This window comes from Urocitellus parryii, chromosome 7 (assembly GCF_045843805.1).
Source record: "Urocitellus parryii isolate mUroPar1 chromosome 7, mUroPar1.hap1, whole genome shotgun sequence".
NCBI lineage: Eukaryota > Metazoa > Chordata > Mammalia > Rodentia > Sciuridae > Urocitellus > Urocitellus parryii.
The window spans coordinates 140,487,034-140,505,469 of NC_135537.1; the positions used below are offsets into that span (position 1 = coordinate 140,487,034).

General features: G+C 36.9%; 1 protein-coding gene, 1 long non-coding RNA gene and 1 other non-coding gene across 10 annotated transcripts in view; 2 read left to right on the top strand and 1 right to left on the bottom strand.

The window, feature by feature from the left end:
- Ssh2 (slingshot protein phosphatase 2) overlaps positions 1 to 18,436 on the top strand; it is a 254,003-nt gene that overhangs the window by 169,358 nt on the left and 66,209 nt on the right. For all 7 annotated transcript variants that reach the window (XM_026388906.2, XM_077800947.1, XM_026388908.2 and 4 more), the window contains 2 exons: positions 9,821 to 9,924; positions 15,687 to 15,751. In XM_026388906.2, the coding sequence (XP_026244691.2) occupies positions 9,821 to 9,924; positions 15,687 to 15,751 (169 nt within the window). The remainder of the gene's footprint in view (positions 1 to 9,820; positions 9,925 to 15,686; positions 15,752 to 18,436) is intronic.
- The window catches only part of LOC113182825 (uncharacterized), a 122,724-nt gene that overhangs the window by 77,811 nt on the left and 26,477 nt on the right, over positions 1 to 18,436 (bottom strand). The window lies entirely within an intron of this gene.
- LOC144256297 (U6 spliceosomal RNA) lies at positions 12,473 to 12,579 on the top strand. The gene has a single exon (XR_013344070.1). It is a non-coding gene; the product is annotated as a U6 spliceosomal RNA (small nuclear RNA).

The following is an 18,436-nucleotide window of genomic DNA, read 5'->3' on the forward strand; positions in this document are numbered from 1 at the left end:
GAACTAGTCTACCGGTGACCATTTGATGCCCTGCCCTAGACCCTTTCCACACACCGTCCACCTCTGAAATTTGATTATTTGTTAGTATTTTAAAAACCTAAACCAAAAACTAAATGCTTTGTATCTCTGAAAGGAGGTCAACTGTATGTGTAGCCATTTAGCTTCTAGAAGAAAATGCTTTTAGCCTCAGAGAAGACTGAAAAGGAACCAAGGACTGGGCAGGCAGCCACTTTTTGCCCATGTAGGCTTTCCTGTATTTCTTTGTAGATTCTGTGATCCTCCTCACATTTTATTTTTGAGACCTAGATTTTAATATTGGGGGGGCAGGACTGAGGATATAGCTTAGTAGTAGAGTGCTTGCCTAGCATTTGCAAGGCCCTGAGTTCAATCCCCCAATGTTTAGTTTTATTTGATTTTTTGATACCAGGAATTTTACCCAGGGTGCTTAATCAATGAGCCACATCTCAAGCTCGCTCTTATATTTTATTTAAGAGTCTCACAGAGTTGCTTAGGACCTCACTAAGTTGCTGAGGCTGACTTTGAACTCATGATCCTCCTGTCTTAGCCTCTCAAGCTGCTGGGATTACAAACGTGTGCCACCATACTTGGCCAGCCCCACAATATTTAATATCTAAGAAACTTACTAAAGGAAAAAGAAGCAACTTTAAGAGACAGGATGAAAGTATGTGCCTCATGGGAATATGTCTCAATCTTTTCCCACTCAGATCTGAACTTTTGTCTTCAGGAAATGGTGAAAAAATAGAACAAACACCATACCAGGCTTTGCAGTGAAATCCTGCCTTTGTTCTCTTGGGATGAAGTGACTTGATGTGTTTTTAACTGCTATTTGCTTCAGCCTATTAAGTCAGCAACATATCATATTATAATAACATCTAACATAGGATAAAGGGTTAAAGTGCCAGCCTGAGTGTCAGATAACATGGGGGGTTAATTCTGGCTCTCCTGATGACTAGCTGTGTGATTTGGGGCAAGGAATTAAATTCTCTGGACTTCAGTCAGATTCTCTGTTGCACATTCAAAAATCAGTTTTATCTTTCATAAGTAAAATATTAAAAAATTTTAGTGGTCACTTAATGAATGGGAGACAAAGGGACCAAGCTCATAGAACAGGTTAAGCCAGGGGCATTCATGGAAAGCCAGAGAGCTGGAGCAGACTGGCACATACCTCGCCACTTTCTCAACAGTTAATATGACTGTACCCCACTATACCTATTCCTTTTGGTTATTTGCCTAAGATTTAGAGTTCCAGGGAAAAATGTGAGACAGGCTAGACCTAAACTACATTCCAGCTTCTTGCAAAGCCCCAGTTCAAAATCTGGAGGCCACCAAGTCCACATATATCCAGAAGAGGACTGGGGTGATATTAGAAAAGAGAGATCTGTTGCTGGACCCAAAATACAAAATAGCAAATGTCAAACCAAATGTACCCCATCTATGAAAATGGAATGATTGAATTGTATGACTGACCAATGTTAAAATCATTGTTTCTATGAAACCTTTTTAAGATGCAAATAGTTGAGGCAAAAATTTTAACAAGTCTATAATCAGTTTATAAACATTCAAAATGAACAGAATAAAAGGAATTTTCTAGGGTTTTTTGTTTGTTTGTTTATTTTGTCTCTCATTTATGATCTGTAGGAAAAGACCAGGAAGGTTAGTTGTGGCTGGAATTTGTCTCTTGTCCTTGAACAAACAGACCTTTTTCTTTTCCCCCACTTCAACCACAGAAAATTAGGAAAGAGGAAAGCAAATAACTGCACCTTTGGAGTATAGTTGTGTGGAGCATTGTGCAACAGAGTTAAGGGGAAGATTAGCTGGAACTAAAATGGCCTGATGGTTGTAGTTAATGAATAAGAACTAGAATCCTAAGCCTTTCTCTGCTTTGCCAGTAATTGGTCTACTGATGTACCTTTGTTTGAGCTCTGATAAAGAGAGAAGTAATCCTGCTGCCTGTATTCATAGGCATGTGTCTGGAAGTTAATACTCTAGGGAAGATGATTCCAGGTATGACTTGATGCTCTGATATTGTCAAATGAATGTTTGGCAATGTGTGGTAGGAGTGAAATGTTTAATTATGGAAAACAGTATAAGATATATGTGGTGGTACACGCCTGTAATCCCAGCCACTCTGGATGCTAAGGCAGGAGATTGCAAGTTCAAAGCCAGATTCAGCAATTTAATGAGGCCCTAAGTAACTTAGCAAAACACAGTCTCAAAATAAAAAGTAAAAAGGGTAGGAGACATGGCTCAGTAGTGGCTAAGTGCCCCTGGGTTAATCCCTGGTACCAAAAAAAGAAAAAGCAGTATTATATTTGGGTTGGATTGTCTCCCATTGTGATCTAAATTCCTTTAGGAATAAAAAGTCAAGTTTTCCTCATTACCTGAAAAAATGCTTTTTGACATTGTGCAGCCATATTTCATACATCAAGGCACAATGATGTACCTTCTTTTCTCTCCTGTTTTGAATAGGTAAACTTCAGTAGGCATCTATATTGATAGTTCTGTAGTCCCTTGACCTCTGGTCTGTTATTTAAAATTTCTTGTTATAAAATTCCCTTTCATAATAAGAGACCCAGAATAGCTAAAGAAATCCTTAGCAAGAAGAGTGAAGCAGGTGGCATCACTATAACAGACCATAATCTAAACTACAGGGCAATAGTAACAAAAATAGCATGGTATTGGCACCAAAATAGATCGGTAGACCAGTGGTACAGAATAGAGGACACAGAGACTACCCTCACAATTACAGTTGTCTTGTATTAGAAAGAGGCGCCAAAAACATACATTGGAGAAAAGATAGCCTCTTCAACAAATGGTGCTGGGAAAACTGGAAATCCATATGCAACAAAAATGAAATTAAGCCTCTCTCTCTCACCTTGCACAAAACTCAACTCAAAGTGGATCAAGGACCTAGGAATTAAACCAGAGACTCTGCACCTATTAGAAAAAAGAGTAGGTCTAAATCTCCATTGTGTCAGATTAGGCCCCAACTTCCTTAATAAGACTCCTATAACACAAGAATTAAAATCAAGAATCAATAAGTAGGATGGATTTGAACTAAAAAGCTTCTTCTCGGCAAAAAAAACAATCAGGTGAATAGAGGGCCTACATCTTGGGAGCAAATTTTTACCACTTGCCCATCGGATAGAGCACTAATCTCTAAGGTATATAAAGAACTCAAAAAAACTAAATACGAAAAAAATGAATAAAATGAATAACCCAACCAGTAAATGGGCCAAGGACCTGAACAGAGAAGACAATTACAATCAATCAACGAATATATGAAAAAAAATGTTCAGCATCTCTAGCAATTAGAGAAATGCAAATCAAAACTGATTTCATCTCACTCCAGTCAGAATGGCAGCTATTAAGAACACAAACAACAATAAGTATTGTCGAGGATGTGGGGGGAAAGGCAGAACCATACGTTGCTGGTGGGACTGTAAATTGGTGCAGCCAATCTGGAAAACAGTATGAAGATTCCTTGGAAAGCTGGGAATGGAACCACCAGTTGACCCAGCTATCCTTCTCCTCAGTCTATACCCAAAGGACTAAAAAACAGCATACCACAGAGGCACAGCCACATCAATGTTTATATTTATAGCAGCACAGTTCACAATAGCTAAATTGTGGAACCAACCTAGATGTCTTTCAGTAGATGAATGGATAAAGAGAATGTGGTATATATACACACAATGGAATATTACTCAGCAATACAAGAGAATAAAATCATGGCATTTGCAGGTAAATGGATGGAGTTGGAGAATATAATGCTAAGTGAAGTTAGCCAATCCCAAAAGACCAAATGCTGAATGTTTTCTCGGATATAAGGAGGCTGATTCATAGTTGGGTTGGGAGGGGGAGCATGGTAGAAATAGATGGACTCTAGACAGGGAAAGGGGGTGGGAGGGGAAAGGAGGGAACATGGGGTTAGAAATGATGGTGGAATGAGATGGACATCATTATCTAAACTATATGTATGAAAACAGGAATGGTGTGAAGATACTTTGTATACAACCAGAGATATGAAATATTGTGCTGTATATGTGTAATATGAATTGTAATGCATCCCACTGTCTTATATAACAAATTAGAATAAAAATTTTTACAAAAGAACATTCTGCTTGAAGAGTAAACTATTCAGCATACTACAATGATGCAGCCACATCAATGTTTATAGCAGCTCAATTCACAATAGCTAAACTATAGAACCAACCTAGGTGCCCTTCAACAGATGAATGGATAAAGAAACTGTGGTATATACACACAATGGAATATTACTTAGCCTGAAAGAAGAATGAAATTATGGCATTTACCAGTAACTGGATGGAACTGGAGAATATTATGCTAAGCGAAATAAGTCAATCCCAAAGAACCAATGGCTGAATGTTTTCTCTGATATGTGAATGCTAATTCACATATAGAAGGGTAGAGGGGAGAATAGAGATATTTTGGACTAGACCGAGGGGAGTGAAGGGAGGTGAGGGGATATGGGGAAAGGAATGATAGTAGAATAAATTGGACATTATTACCCTTTGTGCATGTATGAGTACATGACCTGTGTAACTCTACATCATGTACAACCAGATGAATGAACAGATATACTCCATTTGTGTATGATGTGTCAAAATGCATTCTGTCATGTATAACTAATTAGAACAAATAAAAAATATATTTTAAAAATTTCCTTTCATTATGATATGGTCACACTAAGTGAGGGCATGAATACTTTTTCCATTTAATGGGATTGGCAGAGGCTTCTCTAGCACTTCAAGTCTGAAAGTTAAATAATAAGCAGGGAAAGTTTATGAGGAGAGGGAAAGTAAAATGTTGGCTAGGTGGAATGTATTTGAAAGTTTCCTCTAGGTCAGTATTCTTTAAGGCAAAAACAGATTATGTGTCTTTGAATTTAACATAAATGCCAACCAACCAACTCTGTGCGATAATATTATGTATAGTCAGTATTACAAAATAATTTACCTATAAATTTTGGCTTCAGGCAGGAATACCAAACAAACTAGGGAATTCAGCATTACAAACATTATAAACATGAGATCTACTTTCTTAATTTTAACTTTGAGATAAAAGTATTACATTCCCTTTCTGAAACTTGCCTTCTCATAGTAAACTATCACATGTATTGCATGCATTTAAAACAGTAGATTTTCTATTCTGATTTTCAGCAGTTTGGTCAGGTGTGTTGTTTTGCTTCCTTAACCTTCCTGCTGGTCATGGATGATCACCCTGATTACATTCCTCAAAGATCATTCCAATGTTACAATAACTAAGTTTTTCTTCTCTGAGTTGACCTTTTCCTTTACACTTTGCCTGAGAAGCAACTACCAGTTAATGATAGTAAGACTTGAGGAAGTGTTTTGATCATAAGGGAATGATACAGAAAGCTTCTCAGATATATTAAAAGCACAGTGCTCTTTCCTCCATTTTTGAGACTAAAATGCTACTATCATTCCTAGCAGAGATTATAGTTCCTAACTGCCCATCCCACCTGGATTCATTTCTCATTCCAGATGTTCTTCATTCCCCTTAGTGTAATCTGTTTATGACCTTTGGCGGGTGGGAGGAATGAGAAGAGTTGAGGTCTGAATTGATTTCAGTCCTTTTCTTTCACTCTGTACTCCATTTTTAAATTTTTTTTTTCAAAAAGCCATGTAGGGAGGACATTGTATCTCATCTGTAGTAAAGTGTTTCCTAAAGCTAGAGCAACATAGAAAAAAGCGAGTGATTTCAAGTCAGGTCTTGGTTTGAATCCTTGCTCTGAGGCTTCCTAGCTGCTTAGACTCTTGCATGTAAATTAGGAATAAAAATAGTACCTACTTCATAGGTTTATCATGAAGGGTAAATGAACTACTCAATGCCTAGCATACAGTAGGCATCTAGTCAAGTTAACTATTATTAGCTCTTTTCACTTATCTAACCAGAGATGCCTTTCCCCTTGTTGAGCAAGTGATTTTATGGCAAAGAGAGGAATAGACATTCTTCAGTTATATGCTAATAAAGACTCCAGAAGACCTCAATATCATTCTGTTAGAAAGGTGATCTTCTAAGTGATGTTTTCCTATAAGCAATTAGTCATTTTTCATCTTTATATCATAAAAGTAGCATTCTCTTTATCTTGTTTCTTCTTTAATATAAGGGTTCTTTAGTCTTTTGGGGTTTATCTTTGACTTAGGCATCTATGCTCACATCACTCTGTAGAGTTATTTGAAGAAGTCTTGTTTCTGGGCCAGACTATAAAGAACTTGTCAATTCAGAAAATGTGAATAAGTTTTCACTTTCCCTTGTAAAGAACAGATTTTTAATTAGAGAACAATTCTATCAGTTGTTCTCTTCAGGCAGCTCTTTCAGAAAATCTGATATTTACTTCAATAAATCTTTGGATATTCTGGCAGGATATGCTAAGCTTCTACCTTAAACTGAAGTATCTGAGATGAAATTTATTGCAAACAAAGCATTTCATTTTCAAGTTGAATTTGATCTACCTAAACTTTGAGAGTTGTGAACTTTGATTTTTACTTACATGCCACGGTGCTTCCATCCTATCTTTGTTAGTATGTATAGAGCTTCCAACTTTTTTCAGTGATGATAAAGGATTTTTTTATATTTATTTTTTAGTTTTCGGTGGGCACAACATCTTTATTTTATTTTTATGTGGTGCTGAGGATCGAACCCAGTGCCCCGCGCATGCCAGGCAAGCACGTTACTGCCTGAGCCACATCCCCAGCTCCGATAAAGGATTTTTTTAAAATATTTTTTTAATTACAGATGGATACAATGCCTTTTATTTACCCATTCATTCATTCATTCATTCATTATGTGGTGCTGAGGATCGAACCCAGGGCCTCGCACATGCTAGATGAGCGCTGTACTGCTGAGCCGCAACTCCAGCCCCATGATAAAGGAATTTAATAATCAGCCACACTCTCATTCCTGGTCTCCTTTTGACCAGCATTCTGTCACCTTTATGATAACGGAGGGGCCATAATTTGAGGCCATGGAATAAAGATGACTGATTATACCATCCAGAGGTGTATGCCATGGTTCTCTGGGAGCTTATATCAAAACCTAGTAACTGCCTCCTATTTCAGCTGTGTTTGCTGGGCATTTTGTTATGTCAGAAAAGTGTGCTGAGATTTGTGAAATAATTCAAATAGGAGAGTTCTTTTTCTTTATTTCTTATGTGAGTGTGATTGTTGGTGTTATCTTTATAATTTTTGAGTCTAGTCAGCTTTGAATTAAACAAGGGCCCTTGTCTACCACCCCAGCTCTCATCTTGTCTTGAAAGCACTACATATATTTTAAAGAACACATTTAAATACAGTTTACATAAATATGCTTAAAAGCATAAGCATCGGAAGTATGTAAGGACAATATTACAGAACTCTCAAAACCAGGAAGTTAATTCTTAAACTATTCTTTGTCAAAGAGAAACTACCTCTATCCCACAAAAGGAATGACTGAGTATGCTCAGCTGTTTTAAGCTCTCAACAAATATACTTCATTTTTAGATGTAGAGAATGGTTTTATTTACTGAAAACCAAAGTGCTGAAAGCTGTTACTTTTTTCCTGGTGAATAGGTAGATTATTTAGCCTTTATTTTAAAAAATATTTTCATTTAGTAAAGCAGAAGGCTGCTGTGTTGGCAGAAATGTGAATTTCATTTCCTGTCTGTGGTATACCCCACTCATCCTGTCACTCAGACATTTTGTTTTAGGTTGTTCCTGTAATGTGAGTGGAACGGTGGCCCACAGCAGGGTAGCATGTGCACACCACGATATAACAAGAGACAAGGCTTGTGCAATAGACCACAAGAGAGCAATGCTTTATTTAAAGATGAAAACAAAACAAAAAAATCAAGGCAGCCCCTCCAAGTCAACATGCAGATTATTTTAAAGTGGCATCTATAGATTGCTGTTTTGTAAGATATGTTTCAATTGAGTTGGCAGGTTACCTGAAAAGTTTTATCAGTTTCATGCCACTTTATTAAAGGATAAAATTGAGTCAACAACTGACAGCATTGAACAGGTGATTTACATTTTCCGATTAATTTATCATCATACATTTATTTTATAGCTTACTAATCTGTCCTATGCATTGAATTCTATATTGCTTTTTATTTACTTGTTAGGCTCATCCTAAATTATAATCCTGCTGTAGAGACAAAATAGATATAACTGTGGGGAAAGCCCCAAGATGAATTCATTCATTCATCACATCTTTTTTTTTTTTTTAAGAGAGAAAGAGAATTTTTTTTTAATATTTATTTTTTAGTTCTTGGCGGACACAACATCTTTATTGGTATGTGGTGCTAAGGATCGAACCCGGGCCACACGCATGCCAGGCAAGTGCGCTACCGCTTGAGCCACATCCCCAGCCCTCATCACATCTTTTGAGCACCTAATGTGTGTCCAGTATTATTTCTAGTGCGGAGCAAAGTCAAGTCCTTGCTCTCATAGAGCTTATATTCTCTTATATGGAGATAAAGCAATCAAGGATACCAGTGGATAAATATAATTTTAGTTTTTGAGAAATATCCTGAAGGAAACAGCAACAGGATAGAGTATTATTGGGATGAGAGAGGAGAGAGATGGTGATATTGGATCTAAGACCGACCAGGAGAAAAATCTTCCAGAAAATACAAAGGTCTTAAGAAAGGGGCCTGGAATACTAAAGAATCAGAAAAGGCAGTTCAACTAGCTCATAGTAAACAGAAGGGGAGATAGTGTAAGATCAAAGAACTTGCCATAGGGTGTGACAAGGGCTTCAAAGAACAAGCCAAAGATTGGCTTTTCATTTTTAAGTATGAAAGGAAACCTTTGGAGGGTATTAAGCAGGGAAGTGATATTGTATGATTTTATATTTTTAAAATCACTAATTGGTGAGTGAATAATGGAGAGGGGAACATAAATAGTTGCAGACAGACCTATTAAGAGGCTTTTGCTGAAATAATGTCTGTGATTTGTTTCACCTTTTAGGGGCAAGGTGAGGAGGATGAGTACATAGAAGAAACAAAATTAGCCATAAATTAAAACTGAATAGGAATATGGGGGTTTATTTTATTATTCTTTCTGTTTTATGTATGTTTGAATTTTTCTGTAATAAAAGGCTTGGGGAGGAGGGTTTACAGCAGTACTAGTGAGAAATGATGGTGCAGTGAACCAGAGTCAGTGATAATAGGGATAAGTGGGAAGATTCAAGATATATTTGAAAATAAAGTTCATAGACTTACTTATGGATTAGATGTATACATAGGAGGGAAAAAGAGAAACCAAGGATGACTACTATGTATTTGCCCCACACAACTGGTGGATGAATCTAGAATTCAGTTGGGGCAGGGGCCCAACAAAACCCTCTTAAGAGAGTTTTGTTTTGTTTTGTTTTGTTTTTGCAGTGCTGGGGGTGGAACCCAGGGTCTTCTGCATGCTAGTCAATTACCTTATTGCCAAGCTACATCCCCAGCCCAAGAGTTTAGTTTTGGCAATTTAAGATTCCAGTTAGATTTCCAGGTGGAACTGTTGAATAGGCAATGTCATTTACAATACAATAGCTAACCCTGAGTGGCAGTACCATACTCAAAAGCAAACTTGGAGCCCTCCATTATGTGTTTCTAAATTTTGCCATTGGCGAATTAAAAGTTCTACCCTTTGCAGATTCTGTGGGTAACACTGAAAGAGTTGTTTATTCTATTAATGTGAAATAAGAGAGAATAATCCTAAAGTGTGTCTCCATCCTCTTTAATTTATTAAGTAATTTATTTTCTTTTGATTTTTTTTCTTTACAGCATCAGCGAGAGCTTTTTAACTGTCAAAGGTGCTGCCCTTTTTCTACCACGGGGAAATGGCTCATCCACACCAAGAATCAGCCACAGACGGAACAAACATGCAGGTAAAGCTACACACATACCAGTCCTTTTTGTTACCTTGCCTTTTGTTTTATTTTAAAAGGCTCACTTCCTTATCCCCATTTTTCCAACAGTTCCTTAATAATGAAAAAAAAAATTTTATTCTGTTCTTTAATCACTTTTTCACTCTCACAGCCCATTTTTGTAACACTTAACCAAAGTGCCTTACACATATAGTAGATGTTCAGTAAATGTTTGTTGGAACAATAATGAGAAGGTACAAAAATACTATAATGAAAGGGTTTTTTGTTTGTTTTTGTGGTGCTGGGAATTGAACTCAGGGCCTTGTGCTTGCAAGGCAAGCACTCTACCAACTGAGCTTTATCCCCAGCCCCTAGAGTTTTTATATCACAAATTAAAATAGCCATCCTTAAATTCTAGAGTCTGCTTCTTGAATGTATACATAATAAAAGGCTAGAAATTTAGTTCACAGGGCTTTGGTAAAACAAGGAGGCATCAGATAATTGTGTTTCTAGGAATAAGTATAGAACTCTGATTTTTAAATATCTGCCAACAATAGTATATACATTATATTTCCTTTTGTTGGATTTCTCTAAAGTCAAATGCACCTATGGTGTTAAAAAGAATCAGATAAAATGTGTCCTAGGGAGAGAGGGTTCTCACTGTAGGCTATTCAAAGTTTAGGAAAATAACCAGTTTGATTATTCTCTTCTGCCAAACAAACTCTGTGTCATTTTGGGGAGAAAATAAAAGACAACTGAGGACAGTAATCTTGTTCAATACTATACAAAGAGATGGTAGCTCATTGTTTCAGATGTGCAGCTTTGGTGACTTGTGACCTGCAGGATTAGAAGAAATTGCAATTACTAGGAAGGAAACAAAGAAGACTATAAACTTTGAGTGTGTAGGTCAGAGAGAAGAGCCAGAAATATGAGATCCCATTGAGCCAGTAGTTGAATTTAGCTCCAGTCAAGATATGCTCAGCTATTTAAATGACTGTCCTACTTCTTGTTTGGGTTTTCATAGTTAAAAATGTAGCAGCTCAGAATTTTAATTCATTTTGTTAGATGGTATTTTCTTCCTACCAGGACTCTCCACCAGTGGAAATATTTTTTTAAGTAAGAGGAAATATTTTTGAAAATTATTTGGCATTTATACTTTCTAAAACCTTCCTCCCCAGTGCCCACTGCTGAAGGTAGAGGAATGGGGAAAGGAAACACTTCCCAAAAGCTTGAATGTACAGAGGAAGTAGTCCCAGCTGAGTTTTATATTTCTGTTTGGCAATTTATCACTTATAGTAAAAAAGAAGACAAATGATTGGTTTCAATCCAGTTTGTCTAAGATGTTGGGCAAATTGCTCTGTGCCTTATAATTTTTCCCCCTTTGGATACCAGGGATTGAACTTATGGGCACTCAACCACTAAGCCACATCCCCAGCCCTATTTTGGAATTTATTTAGAGACAGGGTCTCACTGAGTTGCTTATTAGCACCTTGCTTTTGCTGAGACTGGCTCTGTGCCTTATAATTTTAAGCAGGCTCAGTAGCTTTTAAAGTTCCTGCCCTTTTTGGCTTTTTCTTTGGTCAAACTTCCACACTCAATTCAACTGCCACCTCTATGTCTACTTGACATTGTTCACTTAGCTTTCCTCCTACTAAAAATGAAAGTAGAGCCAGACGAGGTGGCTCACACCTATAATCACAGCAACTCGGCAAGCTAAGGCAGGAAGATCCAGAGTTCAAAGCCAGCCTTAGCAAAAGCGAGGCCCTAAGCAACTCAGTGAGACCCTGTCTCTAAATAAAATGCAAAATAAGACTGGGAATGTAGCTCAGTGGTCAAGTGCCCCTGAGTTCAAACCCCGGTACCCAAAAACAAAAAATGAAAGTAGACTTAAAACAAGCTGAATGGGCTTGATCTGTGATCCAGATCACAACAGATGAGGCAGTGTAAGTATAAAGGCAGTTCAAAAAGCCATAACTTTACATAAATTGAAGCTGCCTTTGCTAAGCTCATAGAAACTGGAAGAGGGTGACAGAACAGAGAACTGATCAATAGTCTAATTGTATTTTTTATTCATGTTTCATCAACTGGTTAGAATTTTTTTTTTATCTGAGAGTTGCATTTAAAATATCTGAATACAGACAGGTATGGTGGTGCATCCCTGTAATTCCAGTGGGTTGGGAGGCTGAGGCAGGAGAATTGTAAATTCTAGACTAGCCTGGGTAACTTAGGAAGACCCTGTCTCAAAATAAAAAATAAAAAGAGCCAGGTATGTATGTAGCTTAGTGGCAAAGTGCTCCTAGGTTTGATACCCAGTACCACAAAAAGATAAATAAATACTGTTTTGCAATTTTAAAACTATGGAACAGGCATGGTGGCACATGCCTGTGATCCCACTTATTCAGGAGGCTGAAGCAGGAGGATCATACATTCAAGTCTAGCCTGGGCAACTTGACAAGACTGTTGGAATAAAAATTTAAAAAAAAAGATCTAGGGATTTAGCTCAGTAGAAAAATATCTCTGGTTAAAATCCCCAGTACCACACACACACACACACAAAAAATGTTGATAAGTGCTCGAATTGGCAGCACATATACTAAAATTATAATGATACAGAGAAGATTAGCATGGCCCCTGCACAAGGATGGCATGCAAATTCATGAAGTGTTCCATTTTTTTTTTTTCTGTATATCAGTGACAAATCCTCTGAAAGGAAAACTACCCCATTTACAATAGCCTCAAAAAATAAAATACTTGGGAATCAATCTAAAGAGGTGAAAGACCTCTACAATGAAAACTACAGAACACTAAAGAAAGTAATTAAAGAAGACCTTAGATGATGAAGAGATCTCCCTTGTCCTTGGATAGGTAGAATTAATATTGTCAAAATGACCATACTGCCAAAAGCATTATGCAAATTTAATGTAATTCTAATCAAAATCTCAATGACATTCCTCATAGAGATAAAAAGCAGTCATAAAGTTCACCTGGAAAAATAAGAGACCCAGAATAGCTAAAGAAATCCTTAGCAAGAAGAGTGAAGCAGGTGGCATCACTATAACAGACCATAATCTAAACTACAGGGCAATAGTAACAAAAATAGCATGGTATTGGCACCAAAATAGATCGGTAGACCAGTGGTACAGAATAGAGGACACAGAGACTACCCTCACAATTACAGTTGTCTTGTATTAGAAAGAGGCGCCAAAAACATGCATTGGAGAAAAGATAGCCTCTTCAACAAATGGTGCTGGGAAAACTGGAAATCCATATGCAACAAAAATGAAATTAAGCCTCTATCTCTCACCATGCACAAAACTCAAAGTGGATCAAGGACCTAGGAATTAAACCAGAGACCCTGCACCTATTAGAAGAAAAAGTAGGTCTAAATCTCCATTGTGTCAGATTAGGCCCCAACTTCCTTAATAAGACTCCTATAACACAAGAATTAAAATCAAGAATCAATAAGTAGGATGGATTTGAACTAAAAAGCTTCTCAGCAAAAGAAACAATCAGTGAGGTGATTAGAGAGCCTACATCTTGGGAGCAAATTTTTACCATCAGATAGAGCACTAATCTCTAGAGTATATAAAGAACTCAAAAAAACTAAATACGAAAAAAATGAATAAAATGAATAACCCAACCAGTAAATGGGCCAAGGACCTGAACAGAAACTTCTCAGAAGACAATTACAATCAATCAACGAATATATGAAAAAAATGTTCAGCATCTCTAGCAATTAGAGAAATGCAAATCAAAACTACTCAAAGATTTCATCTCACTCCAGTCAGAATGGCAGCTATTAAGAACACAAACAACAATAAGTATTGTCGAGGATGTGGGGGAAAAGGCAGAACCATACGTTGCTGGTGGGACTGCAAATTGGTGCAGCCAATCTGGAAAGCAGTATGAAGATTCCTTGGAAAGCTGGGAATGGAACCACCAGTTGACCCAGCTATCCCTCTCCTCGGTCTATACCCAAAGGACTAAAAAACAGCATACCACAGAGACACAGCCACATCAATGTTTATATTTATAGCAGCACAGTTCACAATAGCTAAATTGTGGAACCAACCTAGATGCCTTTCAGTAGATGAATGGATAAAGAGAATGTGATATATATACACAATGGAATATTACTCAGCAATACAAGAGAATAAAATCATGGCATTTGCAGGTAAATGGATGGAGTTGGAGAATATAATGCTAAGTAAAGTTAGCCAATCCCAAAAGACCAAATGCTGAATGTTTTCTCGGATATAAGGAGGCTGATTCATAGTTGGGTTGGGAGGAGGAGCATGGTAGAAATAGATGAACTCAAGATAGGGAAAAGAGGTGGGAGAGGAAAGGAGGGGACTTGGGGTTAGAAATGATGGTGGAATGAGATGGACATCATTATCTAAACTATATGTATGAAGACAGGAATGGTGTGAAGATACCATGAAAAACAGAGATATGAAAAATTGTGCTCTGTAATATGAATCGTAATACATTCTGCTGTCATAATAACAAATTAGAATAAAATTTTTTTTTAAATGTTGATAGAAGGCTGGGGTTATGGCTCAGCGGTAGAGCACTCGCCTTGCCTGTACATGGCCCTGGGTTCAAGCCTCAACACCACATAAAAATAAATAAAACAAAAGATATTGTGTCTATCTACAACTAAACAATAAATATTTTTTTAAAATTATGATAGATTCTGCAATAATGGAATTGGTCAGAAGCCATCCATGAAATTGAGGAGGGAGGCAAGAAAACTATTCTTTGAGGGAAGGAGTAGGCAGGAAAGACTTTTAGACTTAGTGACCATCTAGATCAACACATCTGTTTCTAGTCTACTTTTTTCCTTCCTTTCTCTACTTTTTGCACATACCATCCCATAATTAGCAGCTATGAAATTAACATGATGGAAATTGTATACGTATTCTCCCAAGACTAATGTGAGAACAGGTTATATTAGCATCCCTGATTATGTGGCCGTGTCAGTCACATTAGATTCTTAGAAAAAGCTGGGCCTGGGTGGACAGGTATGAAGTTTTTGGTTCTTAGATTCTCATATATATAACAGTGCATTGTCTAATTGTCTTCTGTTAGCCAATGCCTCAGATTTCCTAGTATATAATAGGGAATATGAGGAAATCTGTTATAGTACAAAAAAATTTCGACTTAGTTTTATAAAATGCATAAGAACAAATAAGGATTGGAATAATGGCAATTTTAAAGCATGTGATATGTTTAAGAAAATAGAAATTCCTAATATTCTATATTTAATATATACTCTCAGCCACTAACTATTGATGTTATTCTAGGGAAAATCTAATAGTCTTCTTAGGTTAAGTACAGCTGAAGATTACTATACAAAAATAGAAATGATACAAGGATTGGCTGTTTAAAAGTTAGGGGTGATTCTTTGAACATTAGATCACATATCATATTTTCAAAATGCCCTCAGTGCTACCTTCAATGGGCCTGAAAGCATAGCCAGCTGCCTCTGCCCAGCAGGTCTCTCATTCATAGACATTATACAAAACTGTGATTGGTCCAAGTGCACTTTCCATAGGTCAAATGCAGATTTTAATGTAGTATAGACTAAAAATGAATGTATAAAGATGCAGACTACCATTCTTTCTGCATTTAAAAAAATCAATAGTCATACTTAATTTTTGTGTCTAATTAATCCTTTAGTGAACCAGAACTTTCCTTTACAATTTGATAGGATAGAAGGAATCCTTTGTCTTGATACTAGAATGGAGAATAATTATCCTTTATTTTGTAAATTTCACCAGGTGATCTCCAGCAACATCTCCAAGCAATGTTCATATTACTCCGCCCAGAAGACAACATCAGGCTGGTAAGTTAGTAGTATCATCATAATTCTTTTCCTCAAAATATTGTCTAAAATATCCAACATTTAATACATTTTGTGTTCTGACACAACACTGAGAACTGTGTAGAAAAGAAAAGAAGAATAGCACCAGGAATTTAGGATTTAATTGTAGTTATAGACTAATGGAGAGTTATGAAAAATAATTTGATGGTTCAAGGCCATTGATAAGTATCCATTTGTAAGTTATTGCCCACAATAACTTAGTTTTGGAAAAAGCAGAGAAAACTTAGTACTTTTACCTAATAGAAGAAGATTTTATGTAGATAATGGAGGTTGAATGGGTCTTGAAAGATAATGAGATTTGTATTAGTAGAAAGAAATTGTTTCAGGTGAGGACAAAACTTAAGCAAAAGCATACATAGGGAGTGACAAAGAGGGAGTGAAATCATCAAGGATTGATACTGAACTCAGCATCAGGAGACCTGGGATTAAGTTTATGCTAATCATGTGATGTTGGACAAGTTACCTTCAGCTATCTGTGCCTTTTTCCTCATCTCCTGATTGCCTTTCATAGTGGAGAGGATCAAATGTACATGAAAACGTATTGAAGACTTGTGAAAAGGGCACTTTTATTACAATAGGTAAAATAGAGACTAAAAGAGCAGGCAAATTGATTTAATGCTATAAATTGGTGGTCTCAAAGTGGCAGCTCACAGGCAGAGATATGTTTTGTTTGGACCACACAGTATTTTTTTTTTTATGTTTGTAAGCATTCTGCCTCTGAAATACACCCACAACCCTTTTACAAATTTTTCTTTTAAGATAGGGTCTAAGTTGCTAAGGTTGACTCTTGAACTTGCTATCTTCCTCCTGCCTCAGTCTCCCGAGTTACTGGGATTACAGGTGTGCACCACTACATCTAGCTTTAGCCAGAATTTTAAAGCTGAATGGATTCATATAAAAATCCAGATTGGGGATGGGTTGGGGCTCTCACTTAGCAGTAGCACACTTGCCTGGCATGTGTGAGGCATTGGGTTCGATTCTCAGCAACATATAAATAAATAAGATAAAGGTCTATCAACAACTAAAAAACAAATTTTTTTTTAAATCCAGATTGGGGACTGGGAATGTGACTCAATAGTATAACACTTGCATGTCATGCACAAGGTCCTGGTTTTGATCCCCAGCACTGCAAAGGGGGAAAAAAAAACAGATTTTGGTCTTCAAAAGTCAAAAATTTCTGGCAACACTGAAATTTTATTCTCACAAGGCAAAATGTGTCTAGACTGGGGTCGGGAGAGGTTTGGTGCAGATTCTTTATAAATTTTTTTTTTAATTTTTTTTTTTAATATTTATTTTTTAGTTCTCGGCGGACACAACATCTTTGTTGGTATGTGGTGCTGAGGATCGAACCCTGGCCGCACGCATGCCAGGCGAGCGCGCCACCGCTGAGCCACATCTCCAGCCCCCCAGATTCTTTTATTCTTATTGATATCAGGGATTGTATCCAGGGACACTTAACCATTGAGCCACATCCCCAGCCTATTTTTTTTAATCTGCCAAACTATTTTAATATGAATAATATTCCAACACTGAATCTTAACATTATTTTTTTATGTTTCTAGAACACTGTTTCTCACTTATATTAAAATCCCTTGGGGTTGTAAGTTAAAGACTTAGATTCATGAATTTTACTGAGAAATGCTGAATACATCAAGGGAAAGAGCATAATGATCATATGTCTCTCATGTGATTTTAATATCTGAGAATTAATTTTTTTCTTTTTTTATTTATTTCTTACATGACAATAGTGGAGTGCATTACATTCATAATTACCCATTCACAGGACAATTTTTGTAACTCTATATATTATGTTCACACCCAATTATGCCATTATACATGAGCTCTCTTATTTTTTTTGCATATAATTCTTAATACGTCTTTATACCACCATTTATCATATCTCTGTTTGTATATAAGGTATGTTGACACCAAATTCACATCTTCATACATGTATATTGTATAATGATGACCATCACCTTCCACCATCCTTGCTATTCCCCTTCTCCCTCCCTTTCCCTCCCACCCCTATTCCCTTTCTAGAGGTAATCTTCCACCCATGCTCTCCCTCCCTCCCCCATTTTGAGTCGCCCCCCTTATATCAGAGAAGACATTCGGCATTTGTTTTTTTGGGTTTGGCTAACTTCACTTAGCATAATATTCTCTAATGCCATCCATTTCCCTACATATGCCATGATCTTATTATTTTTTAGTGCTGAGTAGTATTCCATTGTGTATAAATGTCACATTTTTTTTATCCATTCATCCACTGAAGGACATCTAGGTTGGCTCCACAGTTTAGCTCTTGTGAATTGTACTGCTATAAACATTGATATGGCTGTGTCCCTATAGTATGCTGTTTTTAGGTCCTTTGGGTATAGTCCAAGAAGAGAAATAGCTGGGTCAAATGGTGGTTCCATTCCCAGCTTTCCAAGGAATCTTCATACTGCTTTCCAAATTGGCTGCACTAATTTGCAGTCCCACCAGCAGTGTATCAATGTACCTTTTCCCCGCATCCTCGCCAACACTTGTTGTTTATCTTCATAATGGCTGCCATTCTTACTGGGGTGAGATGGTATCTTAGAGTAGTTTTGATTTGCATTTCTTTGGTTGCTAGAGATGATGAGCATTTTTTTGTTTATTGTTGAT